Genomic DNA, 23,956 nt, shown 5'->3' on the forward strand with positions numbered 1-23,956 from the left:
GGTATATATCCGTCAGGCTCCAATCCCACCTTCTCGCCAGTGGAATTTCATCTCAGCTTCTGCACCTTCAGGGCAGACGAGAACATAAAATAAGTAAGTATTTCCATGCTTTCTACTCGACAAATTCATATGATCGTTTCGTATGGCTCTCCTCTTTCATAATCGTGTCAGTGTGGTACTTGTTACGCGGCCAGTTTGTTGTTGATCCTTAAACATTTCACTGTCTTCTGGCCTGACTCCGTGTCATTTCTCCCCTGCTCAGCTGTATGCCTACGTGGACTTAGCTCTGTAATGTAAGCTAACGTTAGCCTGTTAGCTAAAGCTACAGTTCAACTTGTACTTTACAGACGCGTGTTGGTGCGAGCTAGTATTTATAAACATGACACGACTTCGTTTTTGAGTATGGCAGAGATTTTTTTCCGGGTTTTCCTTTTTAGTCCACTGTTAGTTCTGTGTCATTAGCTGGCTAAGGTTCATCTTGAAGTTGTGTGACGGTCTGTATGAGTGAGCCAGGCTACCTATTAGCGTGTAGCTGGGGAGCTACGTGTCACAGTCGCACACACCACAGCCAAAGTTTTTAGCAACTTTGCTAACTAGCTTGGGGTTTGGAGCTAGTAATCCATGCCGCAGTGGTATTGAAATGAGAGTCCCCTCTGCTAAACTGAACGTATATTTACCAAGCATCTGACGTTAAAATAATGTCTCAGACAGTAGCAAGAAGTAATCTTGGTAATTGTATGTTTGATCAGTGCTAGCCAACGTGACGGCAGCTAGCAATAACTGTAGTGTGTCGTTGGCAACTCTCAGCTAGTTAACTTGATATCATGTTAGCTAGCACTCACACTAACCAGCGACTTAACTCCTTAATCTGGGATTTGGATATAACGTTATACAGGGTCTAATGCTCCTCCTCTGCAGCTAATGTAAAGGCAAGTTTATCCAGCTATAGGTGGTCAGCGTTAACTTGTTAGCAGCTCTGTAATGTGAATGATCGCTGAGGTGAAATAATGTAACGCCAAAATTTTATTCCTGCTCAATGCTACACCCGTGACATGGAGGTTTAAGCAGAGCAAGATGGCATATTTGTGTGGTGTCATTTCATTTTAATCCACTAAAATGGTGTAGAAGAGGACACCCCAGCACTCATAACTGCTTAATAATGTTTATTTCTAACAAGTCATATGTTGTACAATATTAAATGCTTCATTTCACAACAGTGGATTTGTATAAACAAACTTCCTATGCACATATTGATGCGGAAAAATAATCAGGAGGTAATTGATGGAATGAAATGAGATAAAATTTCACATCAAACCAATAAAAAAAAAAACCCAAAACACTCATTTATAAGAAACCTTTGTTATATATCTTTGAGACCTTTCAGGGGAGCTTTAGTTGCCAGGTTAGTTTTAGTCTGGCAAAGTTCTCATCCAGTTATAGAGACCAGATGATTGTGAGAAGGACCATCAGTGGTATGTTTACTGGAGTAAAAGTATGAACAAAGTTAACAGTGTGGTTGTTTATGATGAAGAAATGTTGATCCCCAAGAAGAATGTAAGAGCGTATTTGTTTCTACATATAATGGATTCATTTTAGTGTCATAATAGGAAATATTGTTAATGTAAGTCAGTGTTTCTGAGAATACATTTTTTGTTTTGGTAGAAGAGTAACGCCTTTGTGTTGAATTTATGTGAGGGTGTCAAAATGAGGTTCCAACATATAATCCTTCCACTGTCTTTTATGAGTGTATGTTTTCTGTCTTAAATTTGTTTTAAACAAACTCTGTATCCTTTTTTCCTCTTCAGGCAAAAGCTGGCAGGCTGACGGGAACTCACACGTTTACAGGACGGATTATCTGGTAACTGACCATTTAGCTGGTAAGTTCTCACACAGCTATAAGCAATATGAGCACTGACACTAATGACTTCTTAAGCAGGCAGCAGCATATTGTCTTGTTTGGCTCTAATGGGATAACCACATATTGCAACTACATCTAGAAAAGTAGTAGTAGCAGTATAGTACAGCAGCATAATGCAGTGAAAGTCTGCAGTGCTTTGATATTTATTTGTACTGTGATATTCACATTACATTGAGTTTTGGAATAGGTGATCTTATATTTACCTAAATGTAACCCATCCTGTCATGGTCATGTAACTTAAGCTCTTGATGCTGCTTTTGCATTTTCACCATCAAGTCATAGAACTAGAAAGCGTGTAGAGTTGCCTTAACATGGAGATCAACATGATACTTTCGATTGTAATTAACACCAGTTTCCTTCAGAGTGAAGAGCATCCTGGAAGTTAAATATTCTTGGAAACAATCACAGATATTCTAGATGTATACGTGGTATTTATGCTCCTTCTCACTTAATAAAAGATGAATAAAAGATAAAGATGAGTGGTGATAAATGTATTTATTTATTTATTTATTTAATTTTTTAAGATGATAGACTTGTCCAAACTGAGTACGTCAGCGGAAAGGTGCACTGTTTTGAGGCAACAGTGTTCGCTTGATCTGTTCTTGAGGGAGAAAACCTAATAATTCTTGTGTATGTTTTCTGCATTTTTATTGTGTATTGCTGATGACTATAACATGTGTTGTAGTTTGATTACCTTTGGTGTGGTTTTGCCTCCCTCCTCATTGTTTATATGATGTGAGGTGTTGTGTACTGTTGACTGCATCAAAGTGTCAGGAGAGTGTGTCAGTTGCTGCTGCTGTGAAGTTGGCTTTACGTCATAGTTACCGAATTTTTATTAAAAACAGACTCGGGACAAAATGTACCCTCAGTGGAACAGTGTAGATACTTGTTTATAGCAACTTTTTAAATATACACTGACTTAAAATGGCAAAATGTAATAAGTGTTGGGTAAAGCTACCTTAAGTTTATGAAGCCTGACAAGGAAGAGGCCAGTAAAAGGGGGTTTTGAAATGTTTAAGGGAGGGGGGCCGGCCCGCTAAGCTGACTACATCCAAACTCTGGCTCAAACTGAAATTCCTTTGACTACCTTTTTATACAGGAAGAACTGTAGAAACAACTAGTTCTCTGTGACATCAGGGAGTTGTCTTTTAAAACTTTTTCAGATGAATTTCAGGCATGCTTGGGGGCAAACTGTACCCTAAAACAATTCACATTCCTCTGCTCTTTTTGGTCAAACACTAGTTTCTCAACCAGCCACAAAATAGAGCTCTGACTCCTGATGAGATATTAAGTTTCATCAGTGATTGTGAAATGAAATCAAGCTTTCGTGGGAACACCTTTTTTTTTTTTTATCTTCCTCTTTCTAGAGAAATCCATCTTTGTAAATAAAACCCTCCAAGGCTTAGTAAACTTGGAAATAATTCAGCATTATGGATTCTTTAACCTCCTAAGACCCAGGAAATATCAGCAAAGCACAAGCTTTTTTTGTTTTTTATTGAATAAGTACCTATATTGGAAGCATCATGATGCAACAGTTTTTTCAGATGCAGTTTTTAAAAATTTTTATGGAATATCCTTTGTGGTGGACAGTTTTCTTTTCTTTTTTTCTGTCTAAAGTTGTGAAACTCTTGTCCACAAATGTGGACAGAAATCCCATAGCTGGGTCTTAGGAGGTTAATGTGATGGCTGTAATGAGAGTTTGGCCTCATACTTTTTCGCTCACAAAGTTCCGCAATAGGACATTGAGATAATTCTGTTGGTGTATTTTTGCTTTAATCCTGTCCAGCATGGACACACAGAGGGGTCAGTGGGCAAATCCTCTTAACCTTGCAGACTACTCACCTACGTACAATACTGAGAATAGCACCGGACAAAGACAGTTTCAGGGAAAATACATGGTTTCTTTTGGAGAAGACACAATGTACCGAAGCTCTGGCCCTGCCCACACCAGTGTTTTTCTTTGTTTTGCTAAGGAAAGCATAATCCCTTTACTGAGCCGCTCACAGTCTCAGCATATATTAACACAGTGCTGATATGGTAATATGACACGTGTGATTATTCTTGGAGAGTTATGGCTTGTTTTGATAAAGTTAGATTAGATAAAGGTGAAAATCACAAAGTCCACCTATGATAAGCGTTATGTCCTGTGTTTTACTTATGGGGCCAACACCTCACAGGGTTATTCCTTTTCCACTATTGAAACAAGTATCTTGTCTATCAGGTTTGGCAATTTTAATAGTTTGAAAGTATGCAAATTAATAGCTAGTTTGTGCTGTAAAAGTGCCATAAATCAGATATGGAGGTTCATCAGTTAATAGTTAATGCATGAATTGATTACAACACTTTGATGTCACTGTAACCTAACAGCAGTACAAATATAACAATGACATAACAATGATTTACTAGCCTAGGCTCAAACTTGTTTTAATATGAACAATTAATATCCATGATATCTTGTAAACCAGAAGTAATTCTGAATATAATTCTGAATATAATCTGTATGGAAGAACACTCTACTCTTTTTGTATTGAACACTCTGTTCCTTCACACAGGATAGTGAGGTAAACAAAATAAATAAGCTTTTATTAACCAAGGACGATTTTACATATTGGATAAGTAAATGAATAAATATATGCATACATAAATTTCTCATGATCACGAGTCACCTGAAAACCTCACCTGACTGGGACTTGCCAATTATCATATCTGATATTCTTGTTTTTTTTCCTCCAATTATCAGTGAATTTTTTTTTTAAATTTAATATACATTATCTGATAAAATAAATTAATTTGTAAGGTACTTTGGCTCTGGTGCAGCTTCTGTCACCTTGAGGAAAGTCCTGCTCATAGCATTTACACATAACACAGAACTTTAACACTTACTTACTAGTATTTATTATTTATAATCTCTCGAGCTCCATGTGAAACTGACAAATATTGAAAATGTCATTAAAAGGCTTAAACGAAAGGCATTTCAGCCAAAATTTGTTTGACTTAAAAAATGTAGATCTGTTCCAAACATTGGTAGAGTACTTATTTTATTACTAGCAATTTGTCTCTTTGTCACTCAGTTAAAAAAACATTTCTACTTTAAATAGAGCAATTATTTTATGATTTACATATGTTACAGTGTTAAATACATTATGAAAGTGCAACAGTGGGGGCAGCAGGTGTTCGTAGCGTGACATAGAAAATGGAACCGCAACTCCAGACTGAATGTTCATATCTCGGATTCAGCCTCAGTTTCGCAGCTGTTAAACCCCTATTTTTAGTACGGATTGATGACCACAGGGAAATTAACAAATGAAATGACTGTCGTGGCTACTGTTCGGTATTGTGATGTTGGTAGACTTGTTAATATAACGTACACCTTCCTTTCAGTGGCACACTCGGACTCCGTGTTAACGTGGGATTTTGACCATGAGCTCAGTCGCTGTACTTACGCAGGAAAGCTTCAACGAGCACCGTAACGGGCTCTTGCCAGAGCAGAGTGGTGGTGAGTGTTTGTCATGTACGGACTGTTTGTGTGTGTTTTTGAGTTTGCACTTGATTGTTGAATGTAAACGCAACTTTAAATGTTTGTGCCTTTTTTCAATGTGTTCAGCTGCTGGAGCAGGACCCGCTGCTGGAGAGGAAGAAGATGCCCTTCCTACTTACAAGGACGCTTTCCCACCTCTGCCTGAGAAGGCTGCCTCACCTGAGGGGACCCAGGAAACCACCAATGCCTGGGCTTCAAAGATCCGTCCTCTCAAGTCTTCAGTTATCACCCAGGTAGGACAGTCTTGAATTTCAGAATGCCTTTCACCAGCATTCTCATGTTCTGTTGAGTATTCCCCAAACCTTTTAGAAAACCTGTACTACTTCATGCTTTCAGTGTAAAAATCTACTCTGAACTTTAGGTCATAAAATGTATTAAATATGGCTTTAACGGGCTCTGACATTAATTAGATTATTCATTTTCAAGCTTGTTGTTAATATAAATAAGTAAATTATATGATTATTTTTAGAGGGGCATAAATTCTCCAAATACATATTGTTTTCATATTTTAAATTTAGTTTTTATAAAGTTGTATCAACTCTAGGCTTGCTTCTAAGTGTGTTTTGGGGAAAGAATACAAAAACATTTAACATGCTCTATCAAACCCAGCATGGAACTGTTAACCATTAATTTTCAAACCTGGTCAGAATTTATTGGAGCACATCCAGCTTTGAGATGTGAAGATGTCTCTCCTCACCAATAAAATAACTACTTTTAGGCGTCATATGTTGAACTTGTTTCTTTTTATCCCATCTTTACTCTAAGTATAGGTAAATGCAAGTCTGGTACAGCTGTAATGCCTTTATACCGTTGAATGAGATTGCAGTGTAAGTCAGAAACCTTGCTTATGCTGCCATTCTGGCTTTGGAGAATACTTAACAATTTGGCTTGATGACAGATTTCAATTTTCCTTCATATTCTTCCTACTTTTTTTTTGCCGGTATAGATAAATATGTCTTAAATTACATTCATAATGGTCATAAAAAGTCTTTAATTGAAAATTTTGAAGCCTAAAGAAACCTTTGTTTACTTGAACTCCCAAAAGTCGAGTCCATGTGAAGCTTGTAACCTGAGATGAGATGTCACAAGTAGACTCGGCTTCCTTTTACCGTAAAAAGTAAGAGGGAGTGAGAGAGGAGGAACACTGGCATACTGTAGACTAGAAATAATTCTTCCGATTCACAGATGGGGCCTAATTTTTATATGGGCATTGCTTAAGTTACTGCAATTGAGTATTTTCATCCTATTTGTTTGCTTTGATCTTTCATTTTGCTTTGCGTATTTTGCCTCAGTGCATTTTTTTTTTTTTTTTTTGCTTAGAGGTTTTTAGCTTTATAACTTGTCTGACTTGCTTAATAAGGCTCAGTTTGTTGAGATGTAGCCCGTTTAGCCTGAAGAGTTGTGGGATATGTTGTCTTACTGTTTTTACTTAAACTACATACAACTAATTGCATTGTGTCCTGTACCCACCACCTAACTTATAGGTAGTTAAACTTGTAAGAATTTGCGTTCTGATATAATAAACAACCTCCCCATGCATCACATTAACTTTCAAGTGCTCTTTCCAACCTTATAAACTAGGTTTTCCATGTGCCGCTAGAGGAGCGCAAGTACAAGGACCTCAACCAGTTTGGGGAAGGAGACCAAGCGAAGGTCTGTGTGGACATCATGCATAAGACTGGAGCCCACCTGGAACTCTCCTTGGCAAAAGATCAGGGTCTTTCCATCATGGTTTCTGGAAAGCTAGATGCCGTGATGAAGGCCCGTAAGGAGATTGTGTCCCGACTGCAGACTCAGGTTAAGACTCTAATTTCACTTGGAAGAAGTTAAATCGCCTAACTTGGAAGCCTTATTAAAAACAGACCTTGATTCTAACTGTACATTTGGACCACTACAGGCCTCAGCTACTGTCGCTATCCCCAAGGAACACCATCGTTTTGTCATCGGCAAAAATGGGGAGAAGCTTCAGGAGCTTGAGCTCAAGACCGCCACCAAAATTCAGATCCCACGACCTGACGACCCCAGCAACCAGATCAAGATCTCTGGTACCAAGGAGGGCCTGGAGAAGGCAAAGCATGAGATCCTGCTGATCTCAGCTGAGCAGGTAACATGAATCCAAAAAAACAGATTTTCTATACTTTTCTATAGCTGTTGATGTTGAAGCTATGGAATACATACTCATTTCTTTGTCCTGCCTGTGCTCCTTAAGGACAAGCGTGCTGTGGAGAGGGTGAATATTGACAAGGTGTACCACCCGTTCATCACCGGTGCCTACAATAAGCTCGTAGGAGAGATGATGCAGGAGACCGGTGCCCGCATTAATGTCCCCCCTCCAAGTGTGAACAAAACGGAGATTGTCATCACTGGGGAAAAGGAACAGGTGGCCCTTGCTGTGGCTATGATCAAGAAGATTTCTGAAGACAAGGTAGGCTACAGTCTAGTTTATTGCATGTCACTTTCAAAGCTTGAGGAGGATCAATAATAATCTTATTATAGATGACAATATCTGACCTAATATGATACATAATAATTTTCATGGTCTCTGAAGTTAATGGTTTATGGAGTCTTACCTTTTTCAGCTTTTATAAATCAAGGGCTTCCTCTTAATACCTGGTAAAACTAAACACTAAAACTAGTCATTGATTTATTCATTCATTCATCTTCTGAAGTGAGAGGCTCTTGGGGGTGCTTCAGCACCCCCATGCATCCCAGCTACCTAACTAAACTAGTCAATTCCTCCAAAGAAAGCTAAAAGGCAAACTACTTATGCCCTCAAATGTAAATTGAAATTCCAAATAAAACTAAAGTCTTACTCCGGAGATCACCTCTGAATTACTACCTTTTTATTTAATTGCAGAAGAAGAATGCCACCACCATTGCCGTGGAGGTGAAGAAGTCTCAGCACAAATATGTGATTGGCCCCAAGGGAAACACCCTGCAGGAGATTCTGGATAGAACTGGCGTCTCAGTTGAGATCCCACCGTCTGACAGCAGCTCAGAAACTGTCATCCTTCGTGGGGAACCGGACCGTCTCGGTCAGGCCCTCACTGAGGTTTACGCCAAGGTAAACTGGTCTGGTAATGGTGATTGACATTCAGAATTGTTTTCACAGTCATGAGGGGGGCTTAATGTTTTTCTTTCCTTTCACAGGCAAACAGCTACACTGTTTCCTCGGTCTCAGCTCCGTCTTGGCTTCATCGTTTCATTATTGGCAAGAAGGGGCAAAACTTGGCCAAGATTACCCAACAAATGCCCAAGGTGTGCTGACAAATAGATTTTTCTTAATTAAAGTAGTTTAAAAACTCTTTTGGATTTCTGCTTGAAATTCATTTTTAACATGTCTTTTTGCTTACAGGTGCACATTGAGTTCACTGAGGGAGAAGATAAAATCACCCTGGAGGGTCCCACCAAAGATGTACAGATGGTGCAGAGCCAGATTGAAGCCATTGTTACAGATTTGGTAAGATACTATCTGCAGTCGTACTAGGGCCTAGACTCAAAACCTAATTTGATTGTCAAGGCTTTGTGTTACAAAATAGTGTGTACAAGGAAGATTTAAAGTGGGTTTTTATGGGCTTGGAACATTAGCTACAGTGTAAAGCACCTTTTAACAACCTTGTTTTCTAATTAACAGTTGTATAATTAGATTTTCAAATTTTTAACATCTTTTTCTATTGTTTTTTTATGAAGGTGAGCCGGATGGACTATGCAGAAATAAGTGTGGATCCCAAATTCCACAGACACCTGATTGGCAAAGGAGGTGTTAACAGTAAGTAAAGTTTTAGTGTACTTTATTGTGGGCTGTGCAAAAAAGAGTTTTAAAACTATGCATCTACAAATTTTTGATAGTCAACCGCATCAAAGAGCTGCACAAAGTGACTGTCCGCATCCCACCCGACAATGAGAAAAGTAACCTGATTCGCATTGAGGGGGATCCCCAGGGTGTCCAGGAAGCCAAGAAGGAGCTGCTTGAGCTTGCGTCACGCATGGTTAGTATAAACTTAAGTTCACAGCACAGACAAAATCCTGCAAATTAGACCCCAGTGTGCTATTAGTAATTGTACCACACTGTCTGTCACAGGAGAACGAGCGTACAAAGGACCTGATCATTGAACAGCGTTTTCACAGAGCCATTATCGGCCAAAAAGGGGAGAAAATAAAAGAAGTGCGCGACAAATTCCCAGAGGTGAGTTGAAGAGCAAACGGGACTCGTTGTTTTTGTCTTGAGTCTCTTGAATTTGATTCACTCTTATTTTTTCTCTCAGGTCATCATCAACTTCCCTGACCCAGCCCAAAAAAGTGACATTGTTCAACTTAGGGGCCCAAGAACTGAGGTGGAAAAATGCTCAAAGTTTATGCAGAAGATAGTGGCTGAAATGGTATATCTCCATCAATTCAATATTTTTTCTCTTGTTTAAATCATAGTGTGTAGCAGAGTATCATGACAAAAAGTATGTTTTTTATTGTAAGAGTAAAATGAAAGCTTGGTGGTTAACCATAAGTGTTTTTTTTTTTTTTTTTTTTTTTGAATCAGGTGGAGAACAGCTTTTCTGTCTCAGTCCCCATCTTCAAGCAGTTTCACAGAAACATAATTGGAAAAGGAGGCTCAAACATCAAAAGGTACAGTATATTCATACTGTTTAAGTCAGCGGTTAATTGGGCCAAGTCTGTCTTTGACAATGTGTTTATTTTCCCTCTAGATTCGAGAGGAAACAAACACTAAAATTGACCTGCCTGCGGAGAACAGCAACTCGGAGATGATTGTCATTACTGGGAAGAAGGCAAACTGTGAAGCTGCTCGAAATCGCATCTTGGCCATTCAGAAGGAGCTGGTAGGGGTTAAACACATACAAACTAATGCTTTCACAGACTGGTCTAAATGTATTGTGCACGTTTTAATGTGTCTCACTGTGTCCAGGCAAACATCACAGAGATCGAGGTATCCATTCCCTCCAAGTTGCACAACTCACTGATTGGGTCCAAGGGCCGCTTGGTCCGCTCGATCATGGAGGAGTGCGGCGGTGTGCACATCCACTTTCCTACTGAAGGCTCAGGGATTGATAAGGTCACCATCCGAGGCCCTGCAGAGGAGGTGGAGAAGGCCAAGCAACAACTGCTCGCCTTGGCAGAGGAGAAGGTTTGTATGAATTGCTCTAATAAAGAGCTGAACTTATGTTGACCTAACTGAACAGGCAGCCATTGGAGGGATGGGGAACAGGGAAAGGCTGGAAAGCAAAGGGAGTCTTCTGTGCCTCATTCGACATACATTACATCACACTGAGAACTCCCTTTCAGTGACTGACACAAGAACAAAGAAAGCATGGGAAAAGTCAGTTTCAGAATGCGAGGCTAAAGTTTGTCTTGTAGTTTTCTCACTTGAGTCTTTGTACAATTCATTCAGGGCCTTTTCACATGTAGTACTGTCCAAAGTTCATGTTTTTATTGCATTGTAGAGCTTTGCTCCAGTTAGTCTCTCTCACATTAAAATATTGTGATAAGGAACTTTGCATGAAATTGTTGTTTCCTATCCTCATCCCCCTTATGGGCTGCATCTCTGTTTACTGAGAAAGCCATAACCTGTTATCAGTCTGAAAGTCTGTACCACCTAACTAGATGTCTTGTTGTGAACCATGGTTCAGTTTATCTGAAGAAATGAGGTGGTCCCAGTTTAGATCACAGGTTTAGTTTTATCCTGACTATGGTCTGAGGTATCCCACCTGCCATTTTGATCAGGGTGCTTGCACAGGTCTTGAAAGTCTTAAAGTATGGAATTTTGAAATGCTGTTTTCCAGACCTTGAACTCTGGGATTTTGTGTGAAAGTCTTAAAGTATGGAAAAAAACTTTTACTCATTGTTGAATTTTAGAGTATGCTCAAAGGCACATAATCTTCTAAGATAAGAAATGCATGAGGAAAGCATATCGAATAGAATACCCATTATTGTCATTGTGTGTACAATGAAACATAAAAAAACCTTTGTTTTCACTAACTGGTCGGTACTGGAATAATTCTAGTGAAACTTGTTTGTGTGATATCATGCACTTTTATGATTTCCATATGGTTTGAAAATGTTTCTGTTGGTAAAACATAATTTACTGTGAATTATGCTTACATACATTTATTAAAATGAACTTTTTTACTCCAGACAACAGGTACGATCTCAACCAAAAAAGTAGACACACATGTACAGAAGTACATCAAATCAAGGTTTTGGAGAAAAAATAGCAGTTTTGAAAAAGTCTGGGATTTTTATTTGGATAAAGAGCAAGCACCCTGTTTGATTCAGATTGAACTGGAAAGATTTTGGTGTGAAGCAACTCTCAATCTCACTTGGCTCATAAAACTCAATGGGGGGGATTGTCAGTTTTATATAAGCACAGTAGACTTGTATTTCAGATATTTTAAATTGATTTTCATCACGAGTTTCATTCATCTTCTCATTCAGCAAACGAAGAGTCACACTGCCGAGCTGCGTGCAAAGCCAGAATACCACAAGTTCCTCATTGGAAAAGGTGGCGGAAACATCCGCAAGGTTCGTGACAGCACTGGGGCCAGGATAATCTTCCCCACTGCAGAGGACAAAGACCAGGAACTAATCACTGTGGTTGGCACTGAAGAAGCTGTGCGGGAGGCCCAGAAGGAGCTGGAGGAGCTCATCAAGAGTTTGGTAAGGCTCCAAATGAGTTGTGGACATGGCAGGAAACGGCGAGCCAGGGTTTTGTTTTTCATACAATGCCGGAGTATAAAATTAATTTGCTCTTTGGTTACAGGACAATGTTGTTGAGGACACGATGAGTGTCGATCCAAAGCATCATCGCTACTTTGTGGCTCGCCGTGGTCAAGTCCTTAGGGACCTTGCTGATGAGTACGGTGGCGTAATGGTGAGCTTCCCTCGCACGGGATCTCAAAGTGAAAAGGTCACTCTTAAAGGAGCCAAAGAATGTGTGGAGGCAGCCAAAAAGCGCATGCTGGAGATTGTTGAGGACTTGGTTAGTGGACATTGATTTCTTTTCCTGAAATTGACTCTTGTTTATTTTTTTTGTGCTTTTAACCTTTTCAGTCTATGATCTCACTGATTAAACTTGTCTTATATTTTCAAGGAAGCTCAAGTGACCATGGAATGTGTGATACCTCAAAAGTTCCACCGATCAATCATGGGTCCCAAAGGATCACGAATCCAGCAGATCACAAGAGACCACAACGTACAGATTAAATTCCCAGAACGTGAGGACCCTCAAGGTAAAGGCAGTCATTTGGTGGGCCGATTCTTTTAACAGCCAAATTAATATAGAGAAATTATACATTCTGAGCCAAAAGTGTAAATTCTCACATTACTGTTACAAAACATTTTATTTGTATGTAAAGAAAATCATACAAATCCATAAGAAGTCTGTCAAACCAGTGTTTGCAGGAAATGCAACACATGGAGGAAGCTTAATGAGTGGAACAATGAAAACATTGTACAAAGTCTGAGACCTTTGACTAGCAAAATTTTGTTTCAAAGGAATGTGTCTCTAAATGTAAAGTTTGAACAAACTGAAATGATGACCCAAACCAGATGGAGTTTTTGGATCTGATATTGTAAAGTGTGTAAAATGTCCTCAGTTTGCAGTTTGAGGGTTCCATTTTGGACTGGCTCAGTAAATCTTTTTTTCATCAAACTTTGGTCATCTCATTTCAGCAGCTTCTCCTCCAGAGGCTCCAGTTCAGGAGAATGGAGAGGCCAATGGAGAAGTGAAGGAGCCTGTTGACCCAAATGCACCAAAAAAGTGTGATGTGATTGTCCTCTCTGGCCGCAAAGAGCGGTGTGAGGCTGCTGTGGAAGCATTGAAGGTTAGAATTTAGCATGTGTTTATTGCAGCTCAATATTTTGTACTTGCTTTTTCACTAAACTGTGTGGTTCTTTAGGCCTTGGTTCCTGTCACTATTGAGGTGGAAGTGCCTTTTGAGCTTCATCGATACATCATTGGACAAAAAGGAAGTGGAATTCGCAAGATGATGGATGAATTTGAGGTTTGTTTTTTGCAGACTCTCTGTTGGAACTGGAATAAAGAAGTCCTTAACTTCAAGTCCAGAGTGACCTGTGTGTTTTCCCTCAGGTTAATATTCAAGTGCCTGCACCTGAGCAGCAGTCTGATAAAATCTCCATCACCGGCCTGGCCAATCACCTCGAGCGCGCCAAAGAGGGTCTCTTGGAGCGCGTCAAAGAGCTGCAGGCCGAGCAGGAGGATCGGGTTAGTACTTTGTGAATATGTTCAAAGAGTCCTTTTTATACTTTTCTGTATTGAGTTAGATTGAGTGTCTGATTCCTACTGAGGGGAATCACTGTAGCTGACCTCTTTGTGGTCTTTTATGATTGTAATGCAGTTTTGATGATTTACAACAGTCACATTTACTTTACCTTTGACATGAACTTAAAGGTTGGCTAGTGATGGCACAGAAGGATGAAAGCTTAATTTTTAACCTTTTTTTTTTTTTTTTTTTTTAGATTTCCAGCAGTAGACCAAACACACAGGTGTCAAACCTTTAGGATAATTAACCCAGAGTATGGTTTCCTTATCTGCAGGCACTCAGGAGCTTCAAGCTGACCATCACTGTGGACCCCAAGTATCACCCCAAAATCATTGGCCGCAAAGGAGCCATTATTACAAACATCCGCACTGAGCACGATGTTAACATTCAGTTCCCAGAGAAGAATGATGAAAACCAGGTATCCTGTTTAACCTGCCGAATCCAATTTTTTCTGCTGCATTTGATTTTTTTAATAAAGATCCAGTGTTTGTATTACTTTGGCTTTTAAATTCAGAAATCAGATGTTTCACTCACAGTTTGTCTGTGGTCTGTGTCGTGTTCTTTCTCTCCACAGGATCAGATTACTATTACAGGGTATGAGCACAAAGCCATAGCTGCACGTGATGCCATTCAGGCTATTGTTGATGAGCTGGAGGAGATGATTTCAGAGGACATCACCCTGGACAGCAGGGTCCATGCCCGCATCATCGGAGCCCGTGGCAAGGGCATCCGCAAGATCATGGATGAGTTTAAGGTGAGGAGGCGAAGCTTGCATTTACTTTTAATTTCTAGCTTTTAATTTGTCATCGCAAACATTATGGTCAGTTCATGGCACCAAAGAAGGGCTGCGAGAAATGAACAAAATCTCATATCCCATCTAAGTTCTCATATACACATACTGTACAGGCAAGCATAAAATGTAATCAATTAAGCAATAAATGGTAAACAATCACATGGAAGAGCCTATTTATTAATGCATATTGAATTACTCATGATTATTTTGTTTAGGTTCTTTATGCAAATTTTCAGTGAAACATGTAAATACATATTCTGTGTTAAACCGTATATACAAAATACTTCAAATAGAGTTGCAAACAAAAATGTTGATATGTTCAAAAATATTACAATTAAACAGAATAACCTTTAACAGTAACACTGTTTGATTTGCAGGCTGAGCATTAACATTAGTATTATAAAGTATATAATTTAAGTAGATTAAATTTGCAAACATGAACAAGCTTAAACTAAAGCAACAAGATAAGGGTCAGCAGGACCTTTCCTTCTAATTAGTTACAGTATATATATTTTTTTATTTGAACATCTTGAAGTTGTTGCTGTTATGAAAAAAATGTCTCTGAGATTATGATAAAACTCCAGATGATTGATAAATATTAAAATAAATGGGATCATTTTGTTTCTGTTTAGGTAAAAGTGTTGGTCCCATTCAGTCATGTAGATGCTTTCTCACACTGTGCCACTGTGTGATGACACCGATGATAATGGTGCAGCTGTGCTCGGCCACTCGGCCGGTGTGCTGTTGGCAGTGGTGGGCCGCTTTGGGGGGAGGCGGATTGGCACACCTCTAATCCCATCAAATCTGTACTCCAACAGCCACACACAAACAAGCTTAGCAACAGGCTTCTTTCTACAAGTCTAGAGCTGTTCAAGGTGAAAAGCAAGGTTAGACCATGACGACCCGGCTCTGTGTGACAGGTTGAGACGGTGCCTTAAGGTGGCGGTAGTGTGTGTGTGTGTGTGCGTGGGGTGGGGGGTCTGAGGGAGCAGCTGAGTCTCTTTTTGTGTTGTGTCTTAACATGGCTGGATGTCTGTCCTGTGTAGGTTGATCTCAGGTTTCCCCAGAGTGGAGCTGCAGACCCAAACCTTGTGACAGTCACAGGTCGCCCTGAACTTGTGGATGAAGCCATCGACCACCTCCTCAACCTGGAAGAGGAATATGTAAGCTTTTCTCTACATGTTTAACTAGGCCTTTACGTTAGGAGAGAAGTCTGCTGGACACATCATTTTTTCAGTACTGCTAATTCTGACTGAGTAGACTGTGCAGCTCTACTTTAAGATAAAGTCCAATGAAGATGGTACAGTTCAACAATATTTATTACCCATTTCCACATTAAACTAAAGGAATTATAAAGAAGTAAATAATGTTGTAAAAGTATCAAATACTGAGCTCCAGGTTGCAGTCAGGTATAAATGTAAATGGAATGAATTCTCATACAAATCCTGGTTCAGTGTTGTGTTTTATTTTTATGTTTCTTCATATCTACGTCACTGTGCCTACCTGTCAGCAATTGAAACATCAGCTTTCTAAAATAGCACTGATGGACCCTTTTGTCACTTTTTCAGATGGCAGATGTTGTGGAGAATGAGGCAAAGATGGCTTACATGAGACCCTCTGGGAGTAGCGCTGCTGCCATGGATGAACAACGTGGCCCATCAAAAGGCTTTGTGGTGAGGGAGGCTCCCTGGACCACTTCCACTGAGAAGGTGAAGTATTTTCACACAAGTCTGACACTGCTTCAGACTAAAATTGGTCACACCTACCTTTCTAAATCATATTTTTCTTTTTACCTTTTTTAGGCTCCTGACATGAGCAGCTCTGAAGATTTCCCTAGCTTTGGAGCTCCAGTGCCAACCAAGGCCTCTCCCTGGGGACCCAAGCGCTTCTAAGATGTGCTGCTAAAGATGGGCCTGAACTAAACCAGACACAATCTTCCCCCTCATTGTCCCCTCTTTTGACCTGGACTGACCGCTGACCCTAAAAGTCTTCAGTTCTGAAAGTGTCATCCCTCTGTCTACTTATCCTGGTCTACTCTTGCAGATCCATCAGTCTAAAAGTGCTTTCAGATACTGTAATTGACTTGTGAGCTTTGTATCTGCATCAAATAATACTGTCTTACGCTGAAAAAAACAGAAGAAAAAAACAGAAAAAGTGACAGACGTTGCGGTCCGTACAGTCTGAGAAGGACTGACCTTTAAATGTTGATTAGAACCGACATTTCATTGTGGTTTGAACTGTTATACCAAATTCAGTGGTGGCCAGACATCAGTTTATTTGAGCTGCCCTTATCTTAGTTGCCTTCGCAGGGTGGGGTTAAGGGATTGAATTACTGCTGGTGATGTGTTCAGACATGATGTCTGACCAACACGGGGTCCAGCTGTTTCAGTAACCCACCCCCCTCCTGCTTTACTCATGTAGCTGAGTGAAATCTGTCGTTAGCCCTCAAGCACACTATAGTGGTTGTCCTCTGTCACGACTTTTCCATTTGCTTGTTACTGTGCTTCTGTGAATATGGTCAACTAGTGGCACGTACCTTTAGCCTTATGAATTGGTAAACTACAGGAGGGGGGAGTGGTTTCAGCCACTGCAGGATGGCACCCATTCAAACTGCCAGATGCTTGGAGAACATGCCAGAACTAAACTCCTTACAACACTAGGCCTAGAGCTCCAACGCATCAGACCTCACACTAACTGTTGGATGAAACTTTTTGACAAAGTGAATCACTCTAAATAAAAAAAAAAAAAAAACCTAAATGACTGTTTGTGAGCAAAATAGCAAACCATCTTGTGCCAACTATGTGTCTAGTGATGTCCTGTGTTAATCATCTTCTGTATTGGGTCAGTGTCCAGTCCCTTTGTCTTCCAGTTGCTATGCAGATCGTTCTGTTTAATAGCAATGGCCCTTTTTTTTATCAGCCTTACAACTAGAAAGATACAAACCAAGTAGTGATGATGTCAAGGTGCATTAATGGTCAACTGGAAAGGTTTGTTTATTGTTCCTTCGAAAGTTCTCGGAACATTCCTCCCCCCAGTTACTGTAATTACTTTAATTTTGCTTCGAGAGTACAGTTTTAGCTTGTTAGCAGCTAAGTCCTCATCTAGCATCAGCCTACCTTGGTTTATATCCTCCTAGTATTGAATGAAAGATTATGCAAATACCATTGAAGTGAACGGTTATGGATGACACTGGAAAAGAAATTGTCCAAAAAGTCAATAAAAATTGAAAACCTTGTTGTGTATCCCTGTGTGAGTTATTCATTTACCTCTGTTCACAGTGCAGAAATAAACAAAAAAAAGTATACAGGGTTCCCGCGGGGTCTGAAAAAGTCTTAAAAGTCTTGAATTTACATATCTATTAAATATCTTAAAGTCTTTAAAAAGTATTAACCCTTGTGCGGTGTTCACATTTTTGTTATTCTGCCCGTGTTTGTGGGTGTGGTGGACCTGCTGCCTTTGTGGGTTTTTAATTTAACAAACAACTTTACGTTAAAATACTCAACAGATGTTTACTTCATCCCAATTATAAGCAACAAAAAAAGCATATATGTTTACTATTTGCCTTTGCAACATCACATTTATGAATTAAAGAGCTACCCATTTTTAGTTTGTTTTTGTAATAAAATGTAATATAATCAACATTTGAGAGGAAAAAATTCATTAAAAAAAAAAAAATTACTCATTTGTCTTTTAATAAAAAATGAAACGGGTCCCACAGACCCAAACACCATACAAGGGTTAAATTTAATATGGTAGGCTTTAAGTTATGTTGCCACTTGTAACCTGACAATTCATTTTGAAATTAGGTACCAATTATCGCTAACTTTGCAGCCCCTGCTAAGAAATGACTCGGAACGGTGGGAATCACCGTTAATAAAAAATAATAAATTTTCCTAAATTCCAGGAGTCACCAATTTTTGCCAGTATGCCTGTGAAATGGGCATTAAATTCTGTTGTAAGTAGTCTTAAAAAGTCTTACATTTAACTTTAAGGAACCCTGTAAATATACAAGGGATATTAAGAAAAAAAACAACAACTGACCAGTAGTTGCTGAAGTTCATCTCATCCCATTCATGTTCTGCAAATGTCGACATTTTGTTTATTCTAGGTTGTCTAGTGTCTCAAAGTCAAATGTCAAAGTAATGTTTGGTCCACAAGCCAAAGGTATTTGGATTATTGTCAAAGAAGAGTAATGTAACCAGAAAAATTATAAGAACAGAATCAGAAAATGCTGACCTGAAACAAATCACTCAAACATATTAACTGACAGATTATTATTGTTATTTTTTCATTTTCTTGTGTTACAGCCATATTCCAAAATGGACTAAATGAATTTTTACTCAGAACTTCTACACACAATACCTCATAATGACGAAGTGTAAAAGTTTTTGTTTGAAACTTTTGCAAATGTATTAAAAAAAAAAAAAAAAAAAAAAAACTATGACATGTACTTATGCATTCACATTGTTTGCCATGACACTCAAAACTGAACTCAGGGGGAACCTGTTTCCACTCATCATGCTTCAGATGTTTCCACCTGTGGTAAATTCAGCTGATTGGACATGATTTGGAAAGGCACACACCTGTTGATGTTTGACCCTCCCTGTCAGAGCATAACCCAAGTCATCAAGTCTAAGGAATGGTCTGTAGACCTCAGAGACAGGATTGTATGGAGTCACAGATCCGGGAAAGGTACAGACACATTTCTTAAGGTTCCAGTGAGCACAGAGGCCTCCATCAGCAGACCATCAATTCTCTGGTTTGATGAAACAAAGATTGAACTCTTTGGCCTGAACACCAAGGAACCACGCACCACTCATCACCTGCCCAAGCCCATCCCTACAGGGACGCATGGTGGAGGCAGCATCAGGCTGTTTGGATGTTTTTCTGCAGCAGAAACTGGAAGACGTGTCAAGGTCGAGGGACAAATGAATGCAGCAACACACAGAAACATCCTTGAAGATAACCTGCTTCAGAGTGCTCTGGGCCAAAGATTAATCTTTCACCAGGACAATGACCACAAACACACAGCCAAGAATCCAAAGCAGGGTCTTTGGGGCGACTCTGTGAATATCCTTGAGTGGGCCATCCACAGCCCAGCCCCAGTGAACACAGATCTGACAATGGCTGCACCGACGCTTCCCATCCAGCCTGACTGAGCTGGACAAGTTCTGCAAAGAAGAGTGGGAGAAACTGCCCAAAAATAGGTGTTCCAAGCTTGTATCATCATACTCAAACAGACTTGCGGCTGTATTTGCTACCAAAGGTGCGTCAGCAAAGTATTGGTCAAACTCTGTGAATACTTATGAACAAGTTATATCTTTGTTTTTATTTTTTAATAAATTTTCAAAAGTTTCAAACAAACTTTTTTCACTGTGTTATCAGGTGTTTTGTGTAGCCTTTTGAGTTAAAAAATGCATTTATTTATTCATTAATAAGGCTGTAATACAAGAAAATGTAAAAGTTGAGCACTGAATACTTTCCAGCCCCACTGTCATGGTTGCAGGTCTACAAAGTTCTCTAATGCTTTAAACACCTAATGTCTCTTATGAAAACATTCCTTTTAGGGTAAGTGATTCTTAAATCTATTATGCATCTAAACCTATTTATATATACAGACAATAATATTAGAATAGTATATATAAGGACAGTGTTGAGATGCATTGAATTCAGTAAAATGAATGATATTGTAATACAGTATTATACTGAGGTCAAATTATTGCAGTAAACGGTTTTTATTTAATTTGCATTGTCATCCAGACTTAAAAAATGCTTTTTTTTTTTTTGGCTTTTTACTTATTTTTACTCTACACAACTTTTTTCTCCCCCAAATGCTCTACCTCTTAGTTTCCAAAATATTTGTATTTGACTCAGGCAGAAAAATCAGTATTCAAGCTTAAAATAAAAATGGATTTGATATTTATCATCATTATTGATAGCAACTGACATGGACATTTTTATTATGGTAATATATAAAATCAACGGGAATAGGAAGTTCTATGTGATGGCCCATTATTTTTGTCCATATTGTGTCAGTAGTAGCACTTTATCATGTCTTAGACCACAGGTGTCAAACGTGCGGCCCAGGGGCCAAATCCGACCCGCCAAAGGGTCCAATCCGGCCCGTGGGATGAATTTGTGAAAAATTGCAAAAATGACACTGAAGATATTAATAATCATTGATGTCAAAATCATTATAATTCAGGTTCCACATATAGTCCAATTAGATTTGAAGTGGGTCAGAACCAGTAAAATATTATCATAATAACCTATAAATAATGACAACCCCAATTTTTCTCTGTTTTTTGGTGTAAAAAAGTAAAATTACATGAAAATGTTTACATTACCAAAATATACATTTACAAAAATGTGAATAATCTGAACAAATATGAACAAACAGAAATGTCTTAAGAAAAGTAAACACAATTTGACCAATATTCTGCCTGTTGCTAAATGTTTTGTGTGATTGTAATGCACATGTGTAAGTTATAAACTGATAAAATGAGGCAGAATATTGTTAAAATTGCACTTGTTTTTCTTAAGACAATTCAAGTTGCTTATGTTATTCAGATTTTTAAGGAAGCTTTGTAGATGTAAACCTGATCATTATAGAATTTTACTTTTTTTTTTTTTTTTACTGTTATTATTTTACTGATTTGGCCCACTTGAGATCAAATTGGGCTGAATGTGGCCCCTGAACTAAAATGAGTTTGACACACCTGTCTTAAGTAAGCAAGTAAATTTTATTTATAGAGCACTTTTCACAGACAGAGTCACAAAGTGCTTTATCAAGTCAAATCAGAATCAAATCAAGTTTAGAGACCCAACAGAATCCTCCAGGAGCAAACACTTGTGATTGGTGACAGTGGCGAGGAGAAACTTCTCTTTAACAGCAGAAACCTTGAGCAGACCCAGACTCCTGAAGGATGGCCGTCTGCCTTGACCAGTTGGGGTTAAAGAGAGAGAGTAAAGGAGGAGAAAAGAAAGCGATAGAGGTACAGAGAGACAGGGGGAGAGGGGATGGGGGACACATGGAGTACTTTATGATGAATACATAAGGTGTAATCACTTTGTGGTGGCTCTGGGTCAGGTGGGAAACTAAAAAGCCTTTTTGAACAGGAGGGTTTTGAGGTGTTTTTTAAAGCTCTCTACAGAGTCTATGGACCGTAGGTGTAGAGGCAGGTCATTCCATAGGCGTGGTGCCACAGCTTTAAAAGACCTGTCACCACGTGTGCTAAAACAGGTGCGTGGAACCATCAGCAGGTGCTGTCCTGAAGACCTCAAGCTACGAGTTGAGCTGTAGGGCTGGATCAGGGAAGCAATGTATGCAGGGGCCTGGCCATGTAGAGCCCGGAAAGTTAGACAAATATTCGGACTAATAAGCACTTTTGTCATTTATTTTCCAATTCTAATCAAATTATGTAAGACATTTAACACATTTTTATCTATAAAGCAGATTATATCCAAAGATGTAATACCCAAAGTGCAGCTCAGTTTTATATTTGTCATTTTCATTCATTTCTCCTCCTCCTTGTTCATTTGGGTAAATAGGTGAAACAGTGACCCCTCTAACCTGTGTGGTCATAGACGGTATTACACCCGTCCCACTGTGGAAGGCTGAAGCTGGCTGTGTTTCGTGTCACGGATCCACTTCATTGTGGAAAAACTGGTATGAAGGAGAGGATTTGAGTTTGCTTTTTTTTTTTTTTTTTTTTTTTTTTTTTTACTTTTTCAGACATAAACTGTACAAACACAACAGATACAGATTTTCTGTTTCTAATATTTCATGCAAATCGAAACTAAACTGTGTGTTTTCATTTGTTTTGAGGTCAGGGGGAAGTGCAGCGACTTGGATGAAAAGATGCAGATTTACTCTATTAATGTAAGTCACATACATTTTCTAACTTGAAGCTATTTAACTTTTGTTTTCCTTCTTGCTTCTGATGAGGCTGTAACATGTTTGTACTGTTACACTGAATGAAACAGAGACAAAGCCTGCAGTCTTTGAATGCATCATTTTCCCAGTTTAGTCCCCAGTTGTTTCGTTATTTCTAGCCTGTAAACAAAGTGATGGCTGTTTGCATTTAAAAGGCTTTTGGGTTGAAATAGTCTGCAGCAGCCTAATACATATAATTTATAGGTGTAAGTCTTGCATTTGAGACATGCAGTGATGCTGATGGAATTTTAAAGTCGCAGCTGTATGAGAGAATGAGGTTTTAGTGGCTGATGCATAAAATAATAGACCCATGAAGACCCAGTGTTACTTTTGTGGAAGTTCCAAACATTTTTGTTTCATCATATTTAGCTTTTTGTGACTTGTTGCCATTTATTATGACATAATCCTCTGTATTTTGCATTTTTTCAGTGAACATTATGTATTTTCCTTTATATAATTCACTGATCATGTAGATGTTCATTAAAGCTCAGATTAAAGTTCAGGGTTATTATTTCAAAAACAGAAGAAAAAGTGACTTTCAGTCCAATCTGCCATTAACTGAACATAAACCCAGTGTCTCCATCCACTGTCACTGATCCAACTCCATGGATTTTACTGGTGAATCAATGTTGTAGAACAGGGGTGTCAAACTCATGTTAGTTCAGGGGCCACATAAAGCCCAATATGACCTGCAGTGGGCTGGATCATTAAAATAATAACATAATACATAAATCATATCGATTCTAAAATCTGTATGTCTAATTACTATGTTTTAGAGTGAAAAAAGTAAGATTATATTATCAAAATTTATACATCTCCAAACTATCCTTTAAAAAAAAAAATATATGAAAAGACATGAACCATGACCAAAATGAAATTTATTAAGAAAAAAAGTGCAATTTTAACAATTTATGCCATTATTTGGCCTCAGCTTCTCATTTTTACATGTTCATTACAACGTACAGATCACAGTGGATCTACAAATACACAAAACATTTAATAACAGACAGAATATTGGTAAAATTACTCTTAAATCTCTTAAGACATTTCAGGTTGTGCATATTTGTTCAGATTTTTCACATTTTTTGTAAAAGGGTAGTCTGTAAATGTTAAAATTTTTGTGTAATTTTATTTTTTTTGTTACACTAAAACAGAGAAAAATCTGTGGTTGTTATTATTTATACTTTATTATGATAGTATTTTGCTGGTCTGACCCACTTCAGATGGAATTGAACTAAATTTATTTTGACATCCTTGATTGTTAATATCTGCAGTGTAATTTTTGTATTTCACTAATTCATCCCACGAGCTGGATCGGACCCTTCGGCGGGCCGGTTTTGGCCCCCGGGCCGCATGTTTGACACCCGTGTTATAGAAGATGACTGTGTTTCCATGGTAACTACAGAGCCTCTGAATGTCCAAATGGGTCATATCTGATGACCATGAAAAGATGAGTAACTGTATTTTTACACCAATTATT

The 23,956-nt window shown here is 38.7% G+C and overlaps 1 protein-coding gene across 2 annotated transcripts; it reads left to right on the top strand.

The window, feature by feature from the left end:
• On the top strand, nt 1–17,774 carry hdlbpa (high density lipoprotein binding protein a). 2 transcript variants are annotated; one of them, XM_030131710.1, is made up of 28 exons: nt 1–93; nt 1,806–1,877; nt 5,300–5,414; nt 5,523–5,689; nt 7,038–7,253; nt 7,354–7,560; nt 7,666–7,881; nt 8,314–8,520; nt 8,607–8,714; nt 8,812–8,916; nt 9,147–9,225; nt 9,306–9,445; nt 9,538–9,642; nt 9,722–9,835; nt 9,991–10,075; nt 10,155–10,288; nt 10,375–10,593; nt 11,901–12,122; nt 12,226–12,444; nt 12,556–12,694; nt 13,137–13,288; nt 13,364–13,468; nt 13,555–13,689; nt 14,022–14,165; nt 14,322–14,501; nt 15,587–15,703; nt 16,109–16,249; nt 16,343–17,774. In XM_030131710.1, the coding sequence occupies exons 3-28, from the start codon at nt 5,339–5,341 to the stop codon at nt 16,430–16,432; spliced, it is 3,822 nt and encodes a 1,273-aa protein (XP_029987570.1). In that variant the 5' UTR covers nt 1–93; nt 1,806–1,877; nt 5,300–5,338; the 3' UTR covers nt 16,433–17,774. The 2 variants fall into 2 exon arrangements, with proteins under 2 accessions (XP_029987570.1, XP_029987571.1); XM_030131711.1 differs by having other exon boundaries at nt 13,140–13,288.
• The last annotated feature ends 6,182 nt before the right edge of the window (nt 17,775–23,956 follow it).

This window comes from Sphaeramia orbicularis, chromosome 4 (genome assembly GCF_902148855.1).
Source record: "Sphaeramia orbicularis chromosome 4, fSphaOr1.1, whole genome shotgun sequence".
Classification (NCBI taxonomy): Eukaryota; Metazoa; Chordata; class Actinopteri; order Kurtiformes; family Apogonidae; genus Sphaeramia; species Sphaeramia orbicularis.

Coding starts and splice junctions, on each gene's coding strand:
- hdlbpa (XM_030131710.1), top strand. CDS start 5,339: ATGAGCTCAGTCGCTGTACTTACGCAGGAAAGCTTCAACGAGCACCGT. Junction 14,502..15,586: donor AGATCATGGATGAGTTTAAG/GTGAGGAGGCGA, acceptor TGTCCTGTGTAG/GTTGATCTCAGGTTTCCCCA. Junction 15,704..16,108: donor TCAACCTGGAAGAGGAATAT/GTAAGCTTTTCT, acceptor TCACTTTTTCAG/ATGGCAGATGTTGTGGAGAA.